The sequence below is a fragment of the Bos indicus genome, chromosome 15 (genome assembly GCF_029378745.1).
Source record: "Bos indicus isolate NIAB-ARS_2022 breed Sahiwal x Tharparkar chromosome 15, NIAB-ARS_B.indTharparkar_mat_pri_1.0, whole genome shotgun sequence".
Classification (NCBI taxonomy): domain Eukaryota; kingdom Metazoa; phylum Chordata; class Mammalia; order Artiodactyla; family Bovidae; genus Bos; species Bos indicus.
In genome coordinates this window covers 19,011,155-19,033,676 of record NC_091774.1, presented here as the reverse complement: position 1 = coordinate 19,033,676, position 22,522 = coordinate 19,011,155, and the positions used below count along the sequence as shown (strand labels likewise).

The 22,522-nt window shown below is 38.3% G+C and overlaps 1 protein-coding gene across 1 annotated transcript in view; it reads right to left on the bottom strand.

Annotated features, from left to right (window-relative positions):
• Positions 1-264: 264 nt before the first annotated feature.
• Positions 265-22,522, bottom strand: part of DDX10 (DEAD-box helicase 10) — a 302,422-nt gene continuing 280,164 nt past the window's right edge. Inside the window, exon 18 of the mRNA XM_070803372.1 lies at positions 265-945. Within this exon, the coding sequence (XP_070659473.1) occupies positions 768-945 (178 nt within the window). The 3' untranslated portion in view covers positions 265-767. The remainder of the gene's footprint in view (positions 946-22,522) is intronic.

The window sequence follows — 22,522 nt, the reverse complement described above, 5'->3', positions numbered from 1 at the left end:
CCTCAACAAGGCACTTGTAGAGGACCTAAAGCATACGAGGTGCTCACTAGCAGATCTGGTTTTAGATAACAAAGTCTTCAGATTCAGGACTTCTATTTATAAATGGCTACCCAGTCTGCAAGTGTAAGTTAAAAGATATCTTTAGGAAGGCTAATTTAAGAATATACAAAATTCACTGTTTTAGGAGTTGGCCAAGTATTTTAATCTTAAAAGCCTTCCCTTGAGAATCTCTCATATTTCTGGATACAATGAAAACAGTAATACTTTATAGGAAATATGTTTATTATTGATCATGGCAATTCAAAAATATTCGTTTTTTTCTCAGGGTTGGTCCGTCATACTCTTTAGAAATATTAAATATATCAAAATTGTGAGCAATTTTGTTTAATATCACAGAGAAACTTCTGTATGATAAGCAAGACAGGAACCGCTAACAATGAAACAAGGTCTTCAGAACTTGCCAGTAAAACACAGAAAGCATTTCCAATGATAGATGTAGGAACCCATGGATAGAATCTAACAGAGCACATGCTGGAAAACAGGATCAGCAAATTTTATAATCCACTGTTACTGTGAGTTTCCTCTGGGATGCTTCAAGCACGGCCTGTGAAAGGGGCTTAGAGATGTGATCACTCCTGTCTGAAGAATGGGTCCTCTGGACATGGGACTCATGTTACTTAAGTGCCCCAAACCTACTGTTTTTTTCAACTTCTTGTCCACATAATCATGACCAGAGATTTAAAGGAGAAGACAAGAGCAGGAACAATTTAGCTTTGACTTTTGAGCAGATGTAACACCAGCTCTTCGTCCTCAGCTAAAGACAGGCCTGTATCCAAAGGTTCTAAGGTTTCCCACTTGGTTTTCTTTCGGTCACGACTTGCTGGTCCCGCGTCTTCTACTTCACTGTTGTTCCTTTTCCTCATTGTCTGCTTCTTCTTGATATCACTGGTGGAAACAAATCCAATGATTTCCGTTATAAATAACTACATTATTATGAAATTAGACGTTAAAAATAGGACAAAATTACCAATAACAGATACTTGACAAAGTGGTATTATTATTCAAGAAGGAAAGAAGCTATAATAACATCAGGCTATCTGTGTCATAAATAAGTCCCTTCTCATTCATTAACAGATGTGGGCAAAGGGCTATCATATACCAGGCACTGGGCAGGGTACATTGTACACACGGTCTCATCTAATCCTCACAATAATTCTAGGAGCTCTGGATACAGCATCCACAATTTGAGGACACCAACTGGCCCAGAGTCTGGCTCCAGACTGGCTCCAATCTGTGCTTGTTCTGCCATATCAAACCATCTCTATCTAAAGTTAGTTTATCCTTTAGGTAATATCTGTTGCATCAATTTGTGATACATGGATCATGAATAAAATAGAACAAGAAATGTTAAGTTAAAAATTACTTAAGACAAAAAGTAATTCTGCCCCATTTAAATCTGTATCTAAGATTCACAAATGGTCTTAAGAAAACATAAACATTACTGTGGTATTCTGCACACACTTGACACACAGACCATAAAAATATAACTAATTTCTGAAGGTAGAAAAAACCACTTGACACAAGAAAAACTGAAGAAAAAATAAAATATCCTCAAGGCATTCTGAAAACCATTATCCATCATCATGTTCAAAGATGACCAAATTATTGGCCACAAGTTTAAAACAAAATTTAAAAATCCACCTGGTAGTTATGCCAGTAGCAGCTGTTTATTAAGGGCTTACCAATGGTCTGGCATTGCGCTACATGCTTTACATAGACTACAACATTTATCTTCATGAAAATCCTTGGTGTGGGGAGCACTGGCCTCATTCTACAATGAGGTTAAGAGAGGTTAAATGACTGAACCCATATTATGCACATGATCTTCAAACTTACATCTGAATGACTCTAAATTCAAAAGCCAGATGATGGAAACCAAAATATATTCCAAGCGTAAGATGCATTCCAAAAGACAACAAACTGCTCCAGTTTCAAACAACTCTATTATACCTTAAGAAGATAGCTGGGATATCAAGTGAATGTGCCTAATCAATATATCCAGTTCTGACCAGCTTGAAGGAAATCTGTAAATAATTTTCCCATGCACCTCCCACAAATGCCCAATACTCTGACTCAGCAGCCATTCTCTCTCACCATTGGAGGAAAGATACACTGACAACACTATGAGGTTATTTAAAGCCACAAATAACCATATTTTAAAAGGGTGGGTACCTACAGAGATGAACATGAAAGAGTTCCTTATAATGAGAATCCAGCCAGTAAAGAAAAGAAAGCTCTTCTTAGCAGAAAGAGGACTTTAAGAAAAAGTACTGAGTCCTGATCTTCTTGAGTATGGCCAGTTTGGTACCAATTCCACTGGACTAGAGTACCATGATTTATTTGGAACAAGTTAATACTGATTTTGCTCTGCCTATACCTCAAGTGCATCTCAGAGCAGCCTAATTAGTGGGTTTTACTTATGCATCCTTTGTTAAGGTGCTCCTCACATTATATTCTGTACAGGAAACAGCTGGTTCAGAAAATTAAAAAAAAAAAAATTTGGAAAATTTATGTAGATGGAAAATATTTTCAGAATTAGCAACTTTGCTGCTTTGTGGACCAGTTAAAATTTTAAAAAGATATTTTATACTACTTTCCATAGCAAGTAAGTTGCAATTGGTATGAAAAATTAATTATTAAATAATAATTTAGATATTCTATAGGCAAGTTACCCATGTGGATGATACTAATGGCAGAAAGTGAAGAGGAACTAAACAGTCTCTTGATGAGGGTGAAGGAAGAGAGTGAAAGGCTTAAAACTAAACATTAAAAAAACTAAGATGGTATCTGGCCCCATTACTTCATGGCAAATAGAGGGGAAAAGGTGGAGGTAGGGACATATTTCCTCTTCTTGGGTTCTAAAATCACTAAGGATGATGCCTGCAGTCATGAAATCAGAAGACAACTGCTTCTTGGCAGGAAAGCTATGACACCTAGATAGTGTGTTGAAAAGCAGAGATATTACTCTGATGACAAAGGTCCATATAGTCAAGCCATGGTCTTCCCAGTGGTCACATACAGTTTTGAGAGCTGGACCAGGAAGAAGGCAGAGCGCCAAAGAATTGATGCCTTTAAAACTGTGGTGCTGGAGAAGAGTCCCTTGGATAGCAAGGAGATCAAACCAGTCAATCTTAAGGGAAGTCAACCCTGAATGCTCAAGCTGAAGCTCCAATATTTTGGTCATCTGATATGAACAGCTGACTCACTAGAAAAGTCCCTGATACTGGAAAAGATTGAGGGCAGAAGGAGAAGAGGGAGTCAGAGGAGGACATGGCTGGATGGCATCACTGATGCAAGGTACATGAATTTGGGCAAACTTTGGGAGTGGTAAGAGACAGGGAGGCCTGGCATGCTGCGTCTATGGGGTCACGAAAAGTTGAACATGACTGGGTGACTGAACAACAACAACAACTTACCCCAAAGGGGGATAATGTTATGAACCTAGAAAACATTTCCCCAAAAGAGAATAATGCAATAAATCTGAAAATATTAGTCAAAACATGGTCATAATTTGGTATCTTCAGAAAAGGACTCTTCTAAACAGTGCAGTACTAGAGGGTGATGTCAGCAACATGGCTAAATGGGATATCCTTACTCATGTTCCCATCCAACAACAACAATCTGGCATCCATCCATGGACAAAAGTGCCTTTGCGGATACTGCAGGATCTAGCACTATACACCAAAAGACCCTAGAGGAGTCTCAACCAATCACGTGTGAGTAAGAGGCATAAGGACCTCAATCTCAGCTGTGAACCCTGCAGTGGACCACAAACCACAGTTCTAGGCCTTCTTGGCTGTGGAATAACTTGTTGGCAGTCTGAGACAATCAGCCACAGACAAGTGAGACTTTATTTAAGTCTGGGTCTCCTGTGGAGAAGTTTCAGCATACCAATGGAGCAAAAAAATGAGAGTTTGGACACATTGGAGAGGGTAAATGAAACACCTTGATTTTATTCACACCAATCCTCCCCAAAGGTGGCATAGTTCAGGGCCAAGAGAGATCTTGGCCTGTGATTTTTCCCATGAAGGTAAGTGAGAGCATGTGAGTGAGTGCTTGACCTCCCCAACTGTGTGAAACTTCTTTCCCATTTCTCTCTCACCCTATCCAGAGAACTAAATCATGAGCTCCACAGGGTGGTGGGAAGACAGGCTAGGTAGATAGGACTCTCAGAGGGAGTTAAAAGGACATGAATCCTACCACCTACATCTTGAATTCCACCCAGATGCCTGCCCATGAAGTGCTGGAGATGCCTTGCAAGTAGATCTCTCCAAGTGGCCCATGGGCACCCCCAGAGCTCCATGGGCCTCACCCAACCTCACCCCTGTCCTGCCTGTGTCCAGCTCCCTGCAAGTGCTCCTGAGGCTAGTGGTGAGAGTGAGCTTTGGCAGATAGCTAATGAGCATGAACCAAATCTGTGGGTCAGGGATAGGCCACAAACTTCAGCTTTAGGATCACCCATGGGAAAACAAAAGGGAAGCTATCAGTATTCAACCTCGTGCATTGCAGGATCAAGAGAAGGGACACAAGCTTAATAATTCTGCCTTAAAAGAGAGCAAGAAGCACAGAGCAGGCATATGTGAGGAAAGCCTGAGAAAGCCTCAGAATCCCTAGAAAGGCTGACAGAGGTATTTCTCTCCTGAAGGCAGTTAGTAAAGACTGGAGGAGACGACTGCTATTGCAAATGTGAGGACAGCAACACAAAACTTGAAACGTGAAAAATTAAGGAAACACGACACCACCAAAAGGATCAAAATAATCTTCTAAGAAACAATCGCAAAGAGATAAAGTTCTACGATTTGCTGGATAAAGAATTCAAAATAGCTGTTTTAAGGAAGCTCAATGCAGATACATCAAAAGTATTGAAAAGAAAAAAAGTTGCCAACCAAAAATACAGACATTCTTCAGAATTTGTGGGAAATTAGTTTCAGAACTCTCCTCCCTTCCCCTCTCAGGTTACCAAAATCTGCATATACTCAAGTACTTATATAAAATGGTGTAGGATTTATTGGCATATAAACTACTCACATCCTCCCATATGCTTTAAATCATTCCTACACTACTTTTAACACTCAATACAATGTAAATGCTATTTAAATGTTGCTGGTGCATGGCAAACTTAAGTTTTGGAACTTTCTGGAATCTTTCTCCTTATGTACTTTTGATTCACACTTGGTTGAATGTGGAACCCATAGATACAAAAAACTAACTGTACTCCAACTGGTAAAACTGTCCTTCAGAAATGAAGGCAAGATAAAGTCTATCCCAGACAAATAAAAGCTGAAGGAATCCATCACCACTAGACCTGTCATATTTAAAAAAAAAAAAAAAGATGAAAGAAGTTCAAGTTAAATCAGAGAACATTAATTAGTACATGAAAATATCCAACACACCAGTAAACATACTATTGCAATATGGTGGTGTGTTTAACATGCATCTTTCATATATTGGTTAAAGGACAAGAATATTAAGAATTACTATAGCTATGTACTGGTTAATAAATACACAAGATAAAAGGTGATATATAACTGTGACATCAAAAGCATAAAAAGAGGGGATAAATGGGTAGAAATACTTGATATGATTGAAATAGGCTATTATTAGTGTGAAACAGACTGTTATATCTATATGATGACTTATGTAAGCTTCATAGGAACCACAAAGCAAAAATCTATGGCACATTCACAAAAGATAAAGAGAAGGGAATCAAAGCATACCACTACAAGAAATCATCAATTTACAAATAATGTAGCAAGAGAGAGGAAAAAAAGAACAAGAGAACAACAAAACAGCCAGAAAACAATACAATGGCATTAGTAATTCCTTACATATCAATCTTATTCAAAATGTAAATGGACTAAATTCTCCAATGAAAAGGCATAGACTGTGTGGATGGACAACACCCAACTATATGCGCAAAGAGTCAACAGGACTGAGCGACTTCACTTTGACATGCTGCTTACGAGAAACTCAATTCAGCTTTAAGAACATATACTCTCAAGATGAAACGCTGGAAAAAGATATTCCTAGAAACCAAAAGGGAACTGATGTACTAAACTTTCATCAGATTGAATATACTTTAAGCTAAAAATGGTAACAAGAGACAAACAAGATCATTATGCAATGACAAAGAGATCAAATCATTAAGAGGATATAACAATAATAAATACACATACACCAAACATTGGAGGACCACAATGTATCAAATACTAATAGATGTGAAGACAGAAATAGACAACAATACAGCAAGTGAAGGGAACTTCAGTATACCACTTTCAACAACGGCTAGATCATCCAGACAAAAAATTAAAAGGGACACGCTGGATTAGAACTACACTTTAGATCAAAGGGATTTAATAGACAGATAAAGGACATTCTGCCTAACAGCAGCAGAATACACATTTTTCTCAAGCATGCTCAGAACATTCTTGAAGATAGATAAGCCACAAAACAAATCTAAGTAATTTAAGGAGACTGAAATCATATCAAATATTTTTACCAACCACAATGGTATGAAACTAGAAATTATAAGAAAACTGAAAAATTCACAATATGTGGAAATTAAACAACACTGTCCTGAACAACCAATCGGTCAAAGAAGAAAGCAGGCAAATCAAAAAATACCCCAGAAAGCAACAAAATATACTTTCTTCTGAAGTGCACACAGAACACAGAACGTTCTCTCGGACAGACCACATCTTGGGTCACAAATGAAGCCTCAGTAAATTTAAGAAAATTGAAATCATATCAAATATCTTTTCCAACCACAACACTATGAGATTACAAATCAATTACAGGAAAAAAATATTGTAAAAAACACAAACATGTGGAGGCTAAACAATATGTTATTAAATATCACTGGATCACAGAAGAAATCAATGAGGAAATAAAACTAGAGACAAATAACAATGAAAATAGGACAATCCAAAATGTATGGCATGCAGAAAAAGCAGTTGTCAGAGGGAGGTTTATAGCAATACAGCCTTATCTGAAGAAACAGCAAAAGTCTCAAATAAACAACCTAACCTCACACCTAAAGCAACTAGAGAAAGAAGAACAAACAAAACCCAAAGTCAGTAGAGGGAAAGAAATCATAAAGATCAGAGGAGAAACAGAGACGAAGAAAACAATAGCAAAGATTAATGAAACAACTGAGTGACTAACACTTCTCACTTCAAATGAAACTATAATCTGGTTCTTTGAGAAGAAAAAGAAAATGGATTAATCTTTATTCAGATTCATCAAGGAAAAAAGGGAGAGGACTCAAATCAATAAAATTAGAAATGAAAGATAAGTTACAAGGGACACCACAGAAATACAAAGGATTGTAAGAGATGACCACAAGCAACTATTAGCCAGTAGAACGGACAACCTAAAAGAAATGGACAAATTCTTAGAAAGGTACAACCTTCCAGGACTGAACTAGGAAGAAATTAAAACATGACCAGACCAGTCACAAGTACTGAAACTGAAACTGTAATTAAAAATCTTTCAACAAACTAACTCCTGGACCACATGTCTTCACAGGCAAATTCTATTTAACATCTACCTTCCTGAAACTCTTACACAAAATTGTAGAGGGAAAAACACTCCCAAGCTCATTCTATGAAGCCATCATCACCCTGATATTAAAACCTGACAAAGATATCACAAAAAAAGAAAATTACAGGCCAGTATGACTGATGAGGGATTCCCTGGTGGCTCAGTTGGTAAAGAATCTGCCTACAATGTGGGAGACCTGGGTTTGATCCCTGGGTTGGGAAGATACCCTGGAGAAGGGAACGGCTACCCACTCTAGTATTCTGGCCTAGAGAATTCCATGGACTGTCCATGGGGTTGCACAGAGTCGGACATGACTGAGCAACTTTCACGTCATTTCACTTCATGACTAATGAACAAAGATGCAAAAATCCCCAAGAAAATACTGCTAAGTCGCTTCAGTCGTGTCTGACTCTGTGCGACCCCAAAGACGGCAGCCCACCAGGCTCCCCTGTCCCTGGGATTCTCCAGGCAAGAATACTGGAGTGGGTTGCCATTTCCTTCTCCAGTGCATAAAAGTGAAAAGTGAAAGTGAAGTTGCTCAGTCGTGTCCGACTCTTAGCGACCCCATGGACTGTAGCCCAACAGGCTCCTCCATCCCTGGGATTTTCCAGGCGAGAGTACTGGAGTGGGGTGCCATTGCCTTCTCCACGAGAAAATACTAGCACACTGAATCCAACAACCCATTAAAAGGATCATATGCCATGATCAAGTGGGATCTATCACAGGGATGCAAGGATTTCCCAAGGTCCACAAATCAATCAGTGTGACACACCGTATCAACAAACTAAAAGGTAAAAACCATATCATCTCAATATATGCAGGAAATTGACAAAATTTGACAAAATTCAACACGCATTGATTAAAAAAACAAACAAAAAAATCAATGCTCCAGAAATTGGCCATAGAGGGAACCTACCTCAACATAATGAAAGCCATATATGACAAACCCACAGTAAATATCATTCTCAAAGGTTAAAAATGGAAAGCATTTCCTCTAAGATCAGGAACAAGACAAGGATGTCTACTCTTGGCAATATTTTTCAACATAGATTTAGAAGTTCTAGCCACAGCAATCAGAGAAGAAAGTGAAATAAAAGAAATCCAAATTGGAAAAGAAGTAATACTGTCACTGTTTGCAGATGAGATACCACCACACAGAGAAAATCCTAAAGATGTCACCAGAAAACCACTAGAGTTCATCAGTGAATTTTGTGAAGCTTAAGGATACAAAGTTAATACAAAGTCATCTCCATATGCTAACAATGAAAGATCAGAAATAGAAATCAAGGAAATTATCCCATTATCATTGCATCAGAAAGAATAAAATACTGAGGAATAAACGTACCTAAGGAAGCAAAGGACATATTCAGAAAATTAAAAGATGCTGATGAAAGAAATCAAAGATTACACAGACTGAGGAATATGGCATTCTTCCCATAATTACTACAAAAAAATCTTATAATTTATATGGAAACACAAAAGATCCCGAATAGCCAAAACAATCTTAAGAAAGAAAAATGGAGTTGGAAGAATCAGGCTCCATGGCTTTACACTATACTACATGGCTGCAGTAACCAAGGCAGTAGGGTACTAGTATAAACACAGAAATGGAGATCAATGACACAGGATAGAAAGCCCAGAGGTAAACCCAGGCACTTATGGGCACCTAATAATCTGTGACAAAGGAGACAAGAATATGCAATGGAGAAAAGACAGCCTCTTCAATAAGTGGTGCTGGGAAAACTGGACAGCCATATGTAAAAGAACGAAATTAGAACACCATCTAACACCATACACAAAAATAAATTCAAAATGGATTAAAGAGCTGAATATAAGGTCAGAAACTATAAAATTCTTAGAGGAAAACAGGAAAAACACTCTTTGATATAAACTACAGCAAGATCTTTTTTGACCCATCTCCTAGAGTAACGATAATAAAAACAAAAATAAACAAATGGGACTTAATTAAAATTAGAAGCTTTGGTACAGCAAAGGAAACCATAAACAAGATGAAAAGACAGCTCTCAGAATGGAAGAAAATATTTGCAAATGAAGCACTGGACAAAGAATCAATCTCCAAAATATACAAACAGCTCATGGAGCTCAATTAAAATTTTTTTTAAAATGGATGCAAGATTTAAACAGACATCTCTCCAAAAAAGACGTTCAGATGGCCAAGAGGCACAGGAAACAATGTTCAACATCACTAATTATCAGAGAAAGGCAAATCAAGATTACAAGGAGCTATCACCTTACACCAGTCAGAACGGTCATTATCAAAACAAATCTACCAACAGTACATGCTGGAGACGAGTGGAGAGAAGGGAGCCCTCCCGCACTACCGGTGGCAATGTAAACTGATACAGCCACTGTGGAGAACAGTATGGAGGGTCCTTAAAAAACGAACGACAGAACTACCATATGACCCAGCAAGGCCACTACTGGGCATATACCCTGAGAAAACTATAATTCAAAACGATGCACCCCAATGCTCACTGCAGCATTATTTTCAATAGCCAGGACATGGAAGCCACTTAAATGTCCAACAGCAGATGAAGGAAGATGTGGCACATATGAACAACAGAACATTATTCTGTCATAAAAAGGAAAGAAACTTGGTCATTTGTAGAGAGTAGATGGACCTAGAGCATGTCATACAGAGTGAAGTAAGTCAGAAAGAGAAAAACAAGTATCATATATTAACGCATATATGTGGTATCTAGAAACATGGTACAGATAAACCTAGCTCCAGGGCAAGAATACAGATGCAGACCTAGGGAACAGACGTGTGGACACAGTGGAGGAAGGGGATGGAGGGACAAATTGGGAGATTAGGACTGACACATGAACACTACCAATTGTAAAACAGATAGCTAGTGGGAACCTGCTATAAAGTACAGGGGACCAAAGGCTGTAAGGAGGCTCACAGTATGAAATGAAAACTGGGTAGTGGCTGCAAAACAGGGCTGGGAATCTGAGGCTGAACTCTGCATTTCATTTTTATGTTAGTATTTCTGTGGGAGTTAGAGTGCCAAACTCTCTCCATATTCTTCAAATGTATTATGTTAAGTGTCAAGAAGGACCATATTACTGTTCAACATTAAGAGTACAACATACTAGGTTGATAAAATATGCCTTAAAAAGCAAAAGGATGGCTCAGAGCATTAAAAGCCCCATTATTTCTGTAAAACTACAAAAGCAAAAGAATCAGAGCTACTTACCTTTTAATACTCTAATTAACAGATTCAATGAGCAATGTGATTTACTGCTATGTAAGTCCAGTATATGACTTAAAGAACCTATCAAACAACAACACATACACACACACAAATATCATGCTGTAATATGTAATCTGAACCAACAATAACAGAGTTTTACTTCAATGACTTTTTAGTGAAAACGTTTACACAAAAGCTTGTCATGATACCCACAGGGAGCATTTGAGCCAATCTATTCATTGCTAATAATTAAGAAAAAAAATTTAACATTGGGATGTGAATTCTATTTTAACATTTTAATAAACATATTAATAACCAAGTTTTAAATGGAATACAACTTTCCTACTTTCTAAATTCTCTGAACTCAAACCTCAAATTCTCCCAGAAACTGAACTGATTTTCCAACAGGTTTGATTTCCTGGTTTCAGGTGCTTGTAGCTACCTAGTCACCCAGAATAAGAGTGGAGTCTGAATTACACTTATGAGCAACAGAAGAGGGAGAAACACACGAGCTAACGTGGCAGGGTCAGCCCTCCTTCTGGCACTTCTCATCCATGGCCCTTGCCCAGAAGATCAGAGACATTCTCGCGAGTCCCCTCTGCGCCCCCTGTAGCACCACCCTCCTTCTTGGTCCTCCTCTGTTTCAAGATCCATCTTCAATTCCATCATCATCCACAAAGGCACCTAAGCTCCCTATTAAAAGTGATCATTTTCCTCTGAATTCCTATAACTTTAATTTTCACTAGTCATTTTTTGCACCTAGCATTACTATTTCCTGACACTGAAGGGATTTTTTTTTTCATGTATGCATCTTAATTCCCAATTAGAATGCAAACCGCTAGGTGGGAATGTAAATTAGTACAACCTTTCTGGAGGGCAAATGCTAACACCTTTTAAGAATGCACATCCAGCAATTTCTCTTCTAAGAATTTATCCCCAGGAAATAATTAGAGCTGTGTATAAAGATTTAGTTACAGGATATTTAAGCAAAGCTACTTGTAATTTCAGAAAGTCAGAAACCCATAGGTCCAATCATAAGATATTAATTTGTTAAGTAAATTATAAAATTAGAAATGAAATACTATGCAGCTATTTTTAAAATGTTGCAGGAATTTCTTTATTGATACTGAAAACAGCTACAAAACCAATACAGAATAAGTATCTATCTTTGTTTAAAAAGGCTGCACTTATGTTTGCACTGAATAAGATTTGGGAAGATTTTTTAAAATATTCTTTTTTGCTGGTATATGTATCTCAGTTTTTCTGTAACAAGCCTGTATTACTCTTTGCAATTAAAAAAGAAGAATCAGATTTGAAAGGAAATGTAGTTCTGAGCAAAGAATTACAATTATTCTTTGTAATTCTATATACTTCAAAGCATAAATAAGTGTGCTACAAAAGCTTCAACCTGGGTCTCTGGATCCACAGAAGTATGGGGAAAGGTAAGATTTCTTTTGTCGTGATAGATGGGTCATGGGTTATTTTCAGCATTTCAAAATGCCTGCAACTGTATGCCCTAGACTAAGGTATACATTTTTTTGCTTTTGTCTGAAATAATAATAGCTGAGCTTTGTGAATACTTACAAGCTTGGGAGGACTGGAAACTATGCCTTTGTTAATAAAACAAATGTGAAACATTAACTTTTTGTTAACTTTCTTGAAAGACAAAAATTTTTCAAAACAGAGGGACCACAGGAGTTGAAAGCAAATGAAAACATTGGAAGTCATTGTTCTAGACTTGAGAACTGTGCTCCACGGATTATACTTTTCAGATTTACATATTAAGCTTTTAAAAAAAAGCCATTTAATAATGATTTCCATGCCCACTATGCCCTAAGAAAAAAGGAAAAGGTTAAAAACCAGTTTTCTTAAATCCAGGTTCTTGTTGAATTATCATACTTTAGATGGTTACTCCTTGGAAGAAAAGTTATGACCAACCTAGATAGCATATTAAAAAGCAGAGACATTACTTTGCCAACAAAGGTCCGTCTAGTCAAGGCTATGGTTTTTCCAGCGGTCATGTATGGATGTGAGAGTTGGATTGTGAAGAAAGCTGAGTGCCGAAGAATTGATGCTTTTGAACTGTGGTGTTGGAGCAGACTCTTGAGAGTCCCTTGGACTGCAAGGAGATCCAACCAGTGCATTCTAAAGGAGATCAGTCCTGGGTGTTCTTTGGAAGGAATGATGCTAAAGCTGAAACTCCAGTACTTTGGCCACCTCATGCGAAGAGCTGACTCATTGGAAAAGACTCTGATGCTGGGAGGGATTGGGGGCTGGAGGAGAAGGGGACGACAGAGGATGAGATGGCTGGATGGCATCACCGACTCGACAGACGTGATTTTGAGTGAACTCTGGGAGTTGGTAATGGGCAGGGAGGCCTGGCGAGCTGCGATTCATGGGGTCGCAAAGAGTCGGACACAACTGAGCGACTGAACTGAACTGAAACCTTTATGTCTCCCATGTAACAGTGCTCCCATTCCTGCCAACCCAACATATGCTTAAAAGAGGACTCTTTGTAAAATACACCTTGGTTCTTGCAATTCTTCATCAATACTTCAGGGACTGCCTTCTTGTATTGCCTGCCTCTGTACCCTATTCTGCATTACCCCTCTTTAATATACTCTGTTCCTCTGGACTACATTTTATTCCCTGAATATGTTCTAGGTTCTCAATTTCGTTTATCTCCATTTGGAATTACCTTTTCTGTTTTACAACTATTTGAATCCTCCTTATCAAAGCCCAGTTCAAATGCTACCTTTTCCTCAAAGATTCCCTTCACATAATTCCATTTTCAATACTGTCTGTGCCTCTTTCATTGCACTCATTCTGAATAGTATTACAGTAAATTCTGTACAGATTTCTTCCTGTGTCTACTAAATTTTTAGGTTTTTGTAGTCTGGGGCTGTTTGTCTTCTTTATCTATGAAGACGATTTGAATAAAGAAGTCATTCAGGGAGAGGAGGGAGGCTCAAGAGAGGGGATATATGGGTAATTATGACTGATTCACGTAGTTGGAGGGCAGAAACCAACACAACATTGTAAAGCAATTTTCCTCCAATTAATAAAAAGAAGTCATTCAATAAACATCCACTCATCTGAAAGACAGAAATCATGACCTTTTTGAAGGTTCTTCAAGTCCTGAAAAGTATCATTACTGCAATGAAGAAGGCAGGCAAGGTTTCAACAAACTCTGCTTTTAATTCAAGTTGCAACAGTCACAGGGGAAAGCCTTATGCCTGGGAGAACTCTCACAGCACTCAGTCTGGTTTGTGGGTACACAGGCTCCAGTCTGCTGACTAACCCCTTGTTTTTAATAGCACAAGTTCCCAGTGTTCTAAATTTCAACTTTGCATATGCTTTTCAAAGTCATATAAACCATGTTTTCAAAATCCTACGGTCATGTTATGGCTAAATTCCATAACTCACTATCTTCCACAGTGCTTCTGACTTATAAAATATGCATCTTTAGCCTAGAATTCTTTCCTAACCACCAGATCAGCATATTCAACTGGATCTTGGCTATCTATCTGTATTTTCAAAGGTGTGCAAACGCAACATGTCCCTAACTACTACCCGTTTCCCCCCCAATATATTCTTTCTCCTATATTTTCCTTCCAAGCAAACAGTAATACCCCTACTAAAAGCCTAGAAGTCATCCTTTAACCACTTCTTCGCATCTTTAATTTAATTGATCATTTCTTCACTAATCTCTCTCAAATTCATCTAAGTCTTCCTAGCACCTCTGACACTATCTTAATTTGAAAGCTTTGCCCATATTTGTCATTCATTCTCCTCCTCCTCCTGACTCAACCCTGGGAAGCCTCCCAGACCATCCTAGTCTAGGTTAAGTGCCCCCTCTTAGGTGACCCCCTAGGGCTATGCACTCCTCAGCTACACCCTAGGAAATGCTCCACTTAGATGGTTCACCCATCAGATCTCAAGTTTCTTGAAGAAAAAAACTGTCTTATTCTTTGCAATCACATTCCCTAGTATCCAGAGACTCAAAAAGTACTTCTTAAATAAATGATGAATAAACTCACAAAGCTAAGCTTCTATACTGCTAAATATCCAACCCACTCAATTACATAAAGTTAGGTAGAATGATCTCTAAAAATCACATTCTTAATTTCTGTGTCAGCCAGTATATAAGTGGACATTAAAATCTGGACTGTATTTTTTTTCAAGTAGCATATCATTAATTCCAAAGAAATCCAAAGATCAAAGCTACAGTGAAAAGTAAAATGTTAACTGCATAGGGAAAATACTACTAGAAAGAAGAAGCATCCAATAACTGCAGACTCAGAGTAAGGAATTAAATACTACATCAACATTAGAGAAGGAGTATAACTTGCCATTTTGATTCAATGAAAAAACAGTAATTTTTATTTTCTTTGAAAAAGACATGTAACTCCTCTGGGATGTATACATCTCATAATGTAAAGAATATATTTTTCTTCTAGCATGTTTAATGTTGAAATGACTGCTTTTTTAAATCAGTCACTTGACAGTTTTATAAAAAATCTGGTATGGAAAAAGTGGCTTTGGAGTCAGACTTGACTAAAATGCAACAAATGCCAAAACTTGGGAAAGCTGTTTAACTTCATGAAGTGTTAATTTCTAATTTGTAAAATGTGATTAATATCTATCTCATAGAAGATAATTGATAAATAAGGACTGGAATGCAAAAGCAGGAAGTCAAGAAACACCTGGAGTAATAGGCAAATTTGGCCTTGGAGTACAGAATGAAGCAAGGCAAAGGCTAATAGAATTCTGCCACTGGTCATAGCAAACACCCTCTTCCAACAAAACAAGAGAAGACTCTACACATGGACATCACCAGATGGTCAACACTGAAATCAGATTGATTATATTCTTTGCAGCCAAAGATGGAGAAGCTCTATACAGTTAGCAAAAACAAGACCGGGAGCTGACTGTGGCTTGGATCGTGAACTCCTTATTGCCAAATTCAGACTGAAATTGAAGAAAGTGGAGAAAACCACTAGACCATTCAGGTATGACCTAAATCAAATCCCTTATGACTATACAGTGGAAGTGAGAAATAGATTTAAGGGACTAAATCTGATAGAGTGCCTGATGAACTATGGATGGAGGTTCATGACATTGTACAGGAGACAGGAATCAAGACCATCCCCAAGAAAAAGAAATGCAAAAAAAGCAAAATGGTTGGCTGAGGAGGCCTTACCAACAGCTGTGAAAAGAAAGGAAGTGAAAGGCAAAGGAGAAAAGGAAAGATATAAGCATCTGAATGCAGAGTTCCAAAGAATAGCAAGAAGAGATAAGAAAGCCTTCCTCAGTGATCAATGCAAAGAAATAGAGGAAAATAACAGAATGGGAAAGACTAGAGATCTCTTCAAGAAAATCAGAGATACCAAAGGAACATTTCATGCAAAGATGGGCTCGATAAAGGACAGAAATGGTATGGACCTAACAGAAGTAGAAGATATTAAGAAGAGGTGTCAAGAATACACAGAAGAACTGTACAAAAAAGATCTTCATGACCAAGATAATCACGATGGTGTGATCACTCACCTAGAGCCAGACATCCTAGAATATGAAGTCAAGTGGGCCTTAGGAAGCATCACTATGAACAAAGCTAGTGGAGGTGATGGAATTCCTGTTGAGCTATTCCAAATCCTGAAAGATGATGCTGTGAAAGTGCTTCACTCAATATGACAGAAAATTTGGAAAACTCAGCAGTGGCCACAGGACTGGAAAAGGTCACTTTTCATTCCAATCCCAAAGAAAGGCAATGCCAAAGAATGCTCAAACTACCACACAATTGCGCTCATCTCACATGCTAGTAAAGTAATGCTTAAAATTCTCCAAGCCAGGCTTCAGCAATACATGAACTGTGAACTTCCAGATGTTCAAGCTGGTTTTAGAAAAGGCAGAGGAACCAGAGATCAAATTGCCAACATCCGCTGGATCATGGAAAAAGCAAGAGAGTTCCAGAAAAACATCTATTTCTGCTTTATTGACTATGCCAAAGCCTTTGACTGTGTGGATCACAATAAACTGTGGAAAATTCTGAAAGAGATGGGAATATCAGACCACCTGACCTGCCTCTTGAGAAACCTACATGCAGGTCAGGAAGCAACAGTTAGAACTGGACATGGAACAACAGACTGGTTCCAAATAGGAAAAGGAGTACGTCAAGGTTGTATATTGTCACCCTGCTTATTTAACTTATATGCAGAATACATCATGAGTAACTCTGGGCTGGAGGAAGCACAAGCTGGAATCAAGATTGCCGGGAGGAATATCAATAACCTCAGATATGCAGATGACACCACCTTTACGGCAGAAAGTGGAAAAGAACTAAAGAGCCTCTTGATAAAAGTGAAAGAGGAGAGTGAAAAAGTTGACTTAAAACTCAACATTCAGAAAATTAAGACCATGGTAACTGGTCCCATCACTTCATGGCAAATAGACGCGGAAACAGTGGAAACAGTGCCTGACTTTATTTTTCTGGGCTCCAAAATCACTGCAAATGGTGATTGCAACCATGAAATTAAAAGACGCTTACTCCTTGGAAGGAAAGTTATGACCAACCTAGAGAGCCTATTGAAAAGCAGAGATATTACTTTGTCACAAAGGTCCGTCTAGTCAAGGCTATGGTTTTTCCAGTGGTCATGTATGGATGTGAGAGTTGGATTGTGAAGAAAGCTGAGTGCCGAAGAATTGATGCTTTTGAACTGTGGTGTTGGAGCAGACTCGTGAGAGTCCCTTGGACTGCAAGGAGATCCAACCAGTGCATTCTGAAGGAGATCAGTCCTGGGTGTTTATTGGAGGGACTAATGTTGAAGCTGGAACTCCAGTATTTTGGCCACCTCATGCGAAGAGCTGACTCACTGGAAAAGACCCTGATGCTGGGAAAGATTGAAGGCAGGAGGAGAAGGGGATGACAGAGGATGAGATGGTTGGATGGCATCACTGACTCGATGGACATGGGTTTGGGTGGACTTCGGGAGCTGATGATGGACAGGGAGGCCTGGTGTGCTGTGGTTCATGGGGTCGCAAAGAGTTGGATACGATTGAGCAACTGAAGTGAACTGAGCTGAACTGAATGCATAGTAAATGCGTTATAAATATTATAGTTTCTCCAACTATCTTCTCTCTTTTTTAATTGAAGAACAGTTGATTTACAGTATTATGTTAGTTTCAGGTGTACAACACAGTAATTCAGTACATAGCTTGTACTCCACTTAAACTTACTATAAAATAATGGCTATATTTCCATGTGCTATATAATATATCCTCGTTTCTTTTTTATATTATACCTGGTAGTCAGTATGTCTTAATCCCATACTCCTATCTTGACCTCCCCTCTTCCCACTGGTAATTACTAGTGGTAACCACTAGTTTGTTTTATTTATCTGTGAGTCTATTTCTGTTTTGCTATATACATTCATTTCTTTTTTAGACTCAGTATATAAATGATGACATATACAGTATCTGTCTTTCTCTGACTTATTTCACTAAGCATAATACTCTCTAGACAATGTCAAGGTCTACGGACATTATTGCAAATGGCAGTAACTCATTCATTTTTACGGCTAAGTAACATGTAACTGCTCAGTTCTGTTGACAACAGGAAAGGATGTGGGGGACAGGGGCAAGGGATATATAAGAACTCCACTTTTCATTCAATTTCTACTGTAAAAACTAAGGTTGCTACAGAAATGATATGTACATAGTTAATAAGAAGAAGATTTGCATAGTTCGAAAGAGCTGATACACCATCAACACATTATAACCTAAATAGTTAAACATAAAAATACATTCAAGTTTTCTCCTCTTATCCTCAGTGAATGACATGCTGCTTTAACTAATAATCTACGTCTTAGGTTATGAGTACATAACTTAAGCCGTTCCGAGTCTTCCACTGGTGTGCTCAGTTCTCCTGTCCTCGTAAACTTCATGCTAGTATACACCATTCTAATAAGCTGCCACTCTGTGGACTAGAGTAGCAGCTGCTTCTCATCCTCATCACCCTCTATCAAACCAATCAGATTCACAGTCAGGACAGACACATGGTTGAAGGATGATGGAATGAAAAAAAGGAATCTCTGGCAGCCATATAATTATAGAGACGCTTTTAAGATAAATATTTAAATTTTAATAACTGTACAAGCAATTCATGGTTAGAATGTTAGGATGAATGATTTCCTCTTTCCTAAAGAGAAGGCTTTCAATAATTCTTCATGTTTCACTTCAGAGAGGTTATTCCTAACCACTTTATATAAAGCAAACTCTCCCAATTCCTCTCTCATTACCCTACATTTATCACTTTCATGGCCCTTATCACCATCTCTTCTTTTTACATTCACTCACTGGAATATAAGCTTTATGAGGACTGGGATCTAATATTTCTCTTGCTCTATGCCAAGTACTTAGTAAACTTTCAGTATGTTTAATTCCTGAATAATGAAAACACTAAGGAAGAAAAATAGACAAGTAAAGACATTTCCCACATTCCAATCTGGTAATACAGACTCTTCATCCATACACTGAATAGGATATTTTAATGACATCATTTTCATTATATCATGCAGCACTGGTCTGTAGGGTAGTTCTGTAGTGTTGTGAAAATAGGGTCTGCCACGTTGTGTTTATGGGGTGTAATGAATGATTTTTTTTTCTTAATGAAAGATTTTGATGAGGAGGAAAGAAGAAAGTTGATATCCCAGAAGATATCCTATTCTTATAAGTGTATACACTTATTTAAAAACTCCTGCCATAGTTTTGTTTTTATAGTTAAAAATGATTATATTAATGACTATTACATATCATACTCTGCTTTCTTCTTAGTTTATATCTTCCTGGTTTATATTCTTAGTTTATATTCTTACTTTGCAAGGTAAAAATTATCATCATTCAATTGATGAAGAAAACTGAAGGTCAGAGAGATTAAGTAAAATAACTTGGTATGGCCTACAACTTATAAAAGAAATGAACATTCAAACTTAGGTCAGTCTACCTGACTCCAGAAGTCGCAATTTTTCCATAGGGCAAAACAGCCTGCCTTTGTTCTAACAGAGACTTAATTTCATAAAACTCGTACTTCTCTGCATGTTGCTAAGTTTCGGATATGGAATGTACATCCATATTCCAAACTATACGCAGTGATGCCCGTGGGAAAGTCATTCCATTTCTTGGTTCATAGTGTTCATGCATGTGTGCTAAGTTGCTCGAGTTGTGTTTGACTCTTTGCAACCCACTGGACTGCAGCTTGCCTGGCTCCTCTTTTCATGGGATTCTCCAGGGGCAAGAATACTGGAGTGGGTTGCCATGCCCTCCTCCAGGGGATCTTCCCAACCCAGGGATTGAATCTGTGTCTCTTATGTCTTCTGCAGGTGGGTTCTTTACCACTAGAGCTACCCAGGAAGCCTGGTTCATAAAACCTCATGTAATTCGTATGTTAGACCTGCTAAAGCAACTATTTCCGTAATACAGATGCTTCTGAGACCATTCTTTGAGGAACAGACATAGAGACATAGTTTAAATTCCCACATATTTTAATACTTAAAAGCAGAAGGAAGGAGTTTGATTCGTTGATATAATACTTTTTCATGTAGAGGAAACTACATGTCTTATTTGACTTGATTTTAAAAAATTCTCCCTCTGGCCCTTAGGAAGCTTTAGTCAATAGTTTTAACAGATGCAGAAAGGGATGGGACATTCCAACAAGAAGAATGTAATCATCAGTACTTGCCATGAATAGAAAGTCTGCTGCTGCTGCTGCTGCTGCTGCTGCTGCTGCTGCGTCGCTTCAGTCGTGTCCGACTCTGTGCGACCCCAGAGACGGCGGCCCTCCAGGCCCCCCCGTCCCTGGGATTCTCCAGGCAAGAACACTGGAGTGCTTTGCCATTTCCTTCTCAAATACATGAAAGTGAAAAGTGAAAGTGAAGTCGCTCAGTCGTGTCCGACTCTTAGCGACCCCATGGACTGCAGCCTACCAGGCTGCTCCATCCATGGGATTTTCCAGGCAAGAGTACTGGAGTGGGGTGACATTGCCTTCTCTGATAGAAAGTCTACTAACTGTTAAATAGTTTACTTTAAATAAGTGATGTGAGCATACTTTAAATAAATGATGTGTAAGTAAACTCCAATACAAGAGATGAGAACATTCTCTGTAATCTGGAAACCACACTCCCTGGCCTACAGGGCCTGAACTTGGAACTGCTACTCCAAGCCTCAAGAACATTCCAAGTGCTGTCTGATATGATTGTGGCCAAGACATCAAAGAAGGAAAGATTTGTTGGGAAAACCTTTCAGCTTCTTCCCTGGTATACTAGGGTTTTACAGAAACACAATATAATCCCTACACTTCCAAGGACACTGGGACAACGGTTCCAATAATTAAGCTACAAAATGGTAACCATAATCACTTGGGATTCTGTAAGCCTGACACTGGAAGAGATTGTGCCGCCAGAAAGCATCATGATGCCGAATGTTAGAGCTCCTAACTTCTGTGGCAGCTATATTGGTTCATGTACAATTAGGGCTGTGCAAGTTGGTATGTGTTGGTATCATAAAATGGAGGATCAACATTGCCATACAAGCCTATTCAGATATCTGACAAAAGCCAGGATAGGTGGCTGATGGAAGAAAGCACACTCCTTCTACTACAGTCTCTGTACAGCTTTTCAACCTCATGCTTTTCTTCTCTTTTTTTGGAATGCACACAAGAAATGAGGTGAAACTGCATACTGATCTAGCTGCAAGGAAGCTGAGGACAGGGAGAATTCACTCACACAGAAACCCGTGGGTGTCCTTTTACAACATGCTGCCAAATAGTGTGTGGAAAGCTACCAGAGTTCAGCATCTGAATGTTCACTTGCTCTTATTTATATAAAACTCTCCTTCTTGCATTCATATCAGTAAATGCAGCTTGGACTTCTTCTTAAAGAATTTTAAGCTAATAATAAATGACCTTGGGACCATTAAAAAATTCTCAGAAATCTTTATACCTATCTTTAAATATTGGCACTCTGGTATTCAAATATGTAGTGCCAGACTTTTCCTCTTATCATAAATTTTCATTTACAAGGCCATGCCAACAATCCTAATGAAGATTAATTACTTCAGTACATTCCATAAAATCTGCCCAGCTTCCTTCTGATGGTGAAGGCTACCACATATAGAAATGGAACTGAAAATGTATCATGTCCTTAAGATGTCTCTTTTCTAGCTACTTGGTACTAGAAACAGATTTGCAAAAACAATTTAGTCAAAGAAAATATTGATTGGCTCAGCATTCACTACAAATATAACTGTAAGAGCAGAAGATAACCTCTTAGATCAAAATTCTAATAATCAGAAAAGGTTGGGGATTGTGAGAGGGCAACAGCAGGCAGGGGATTGCAATCACATGTACATGTTTCCTTCTAAAAAACACACAACATCATTTGAGATGGGCAAAAAGTTTGGCTCCCCCATCTCACAATAAACATGTTTGAGATTCCCCTAAAGTTCATCCATCAAGTCCAGGTTAAGAAGCTCTGCTCTGTTGGAATTTAGAAGACATACATAATGATTTCTCTTCTCCCAGATTAAAAAGTTTAAACATTCACAAGAGTTCAGTTTATATTATGGATTTATCTTGCTACTAATCTGTATGTACAACATTTCTGCTCCCCAAAAACACATTAGCTTTTCTCCTCAAACTACTTTCACTG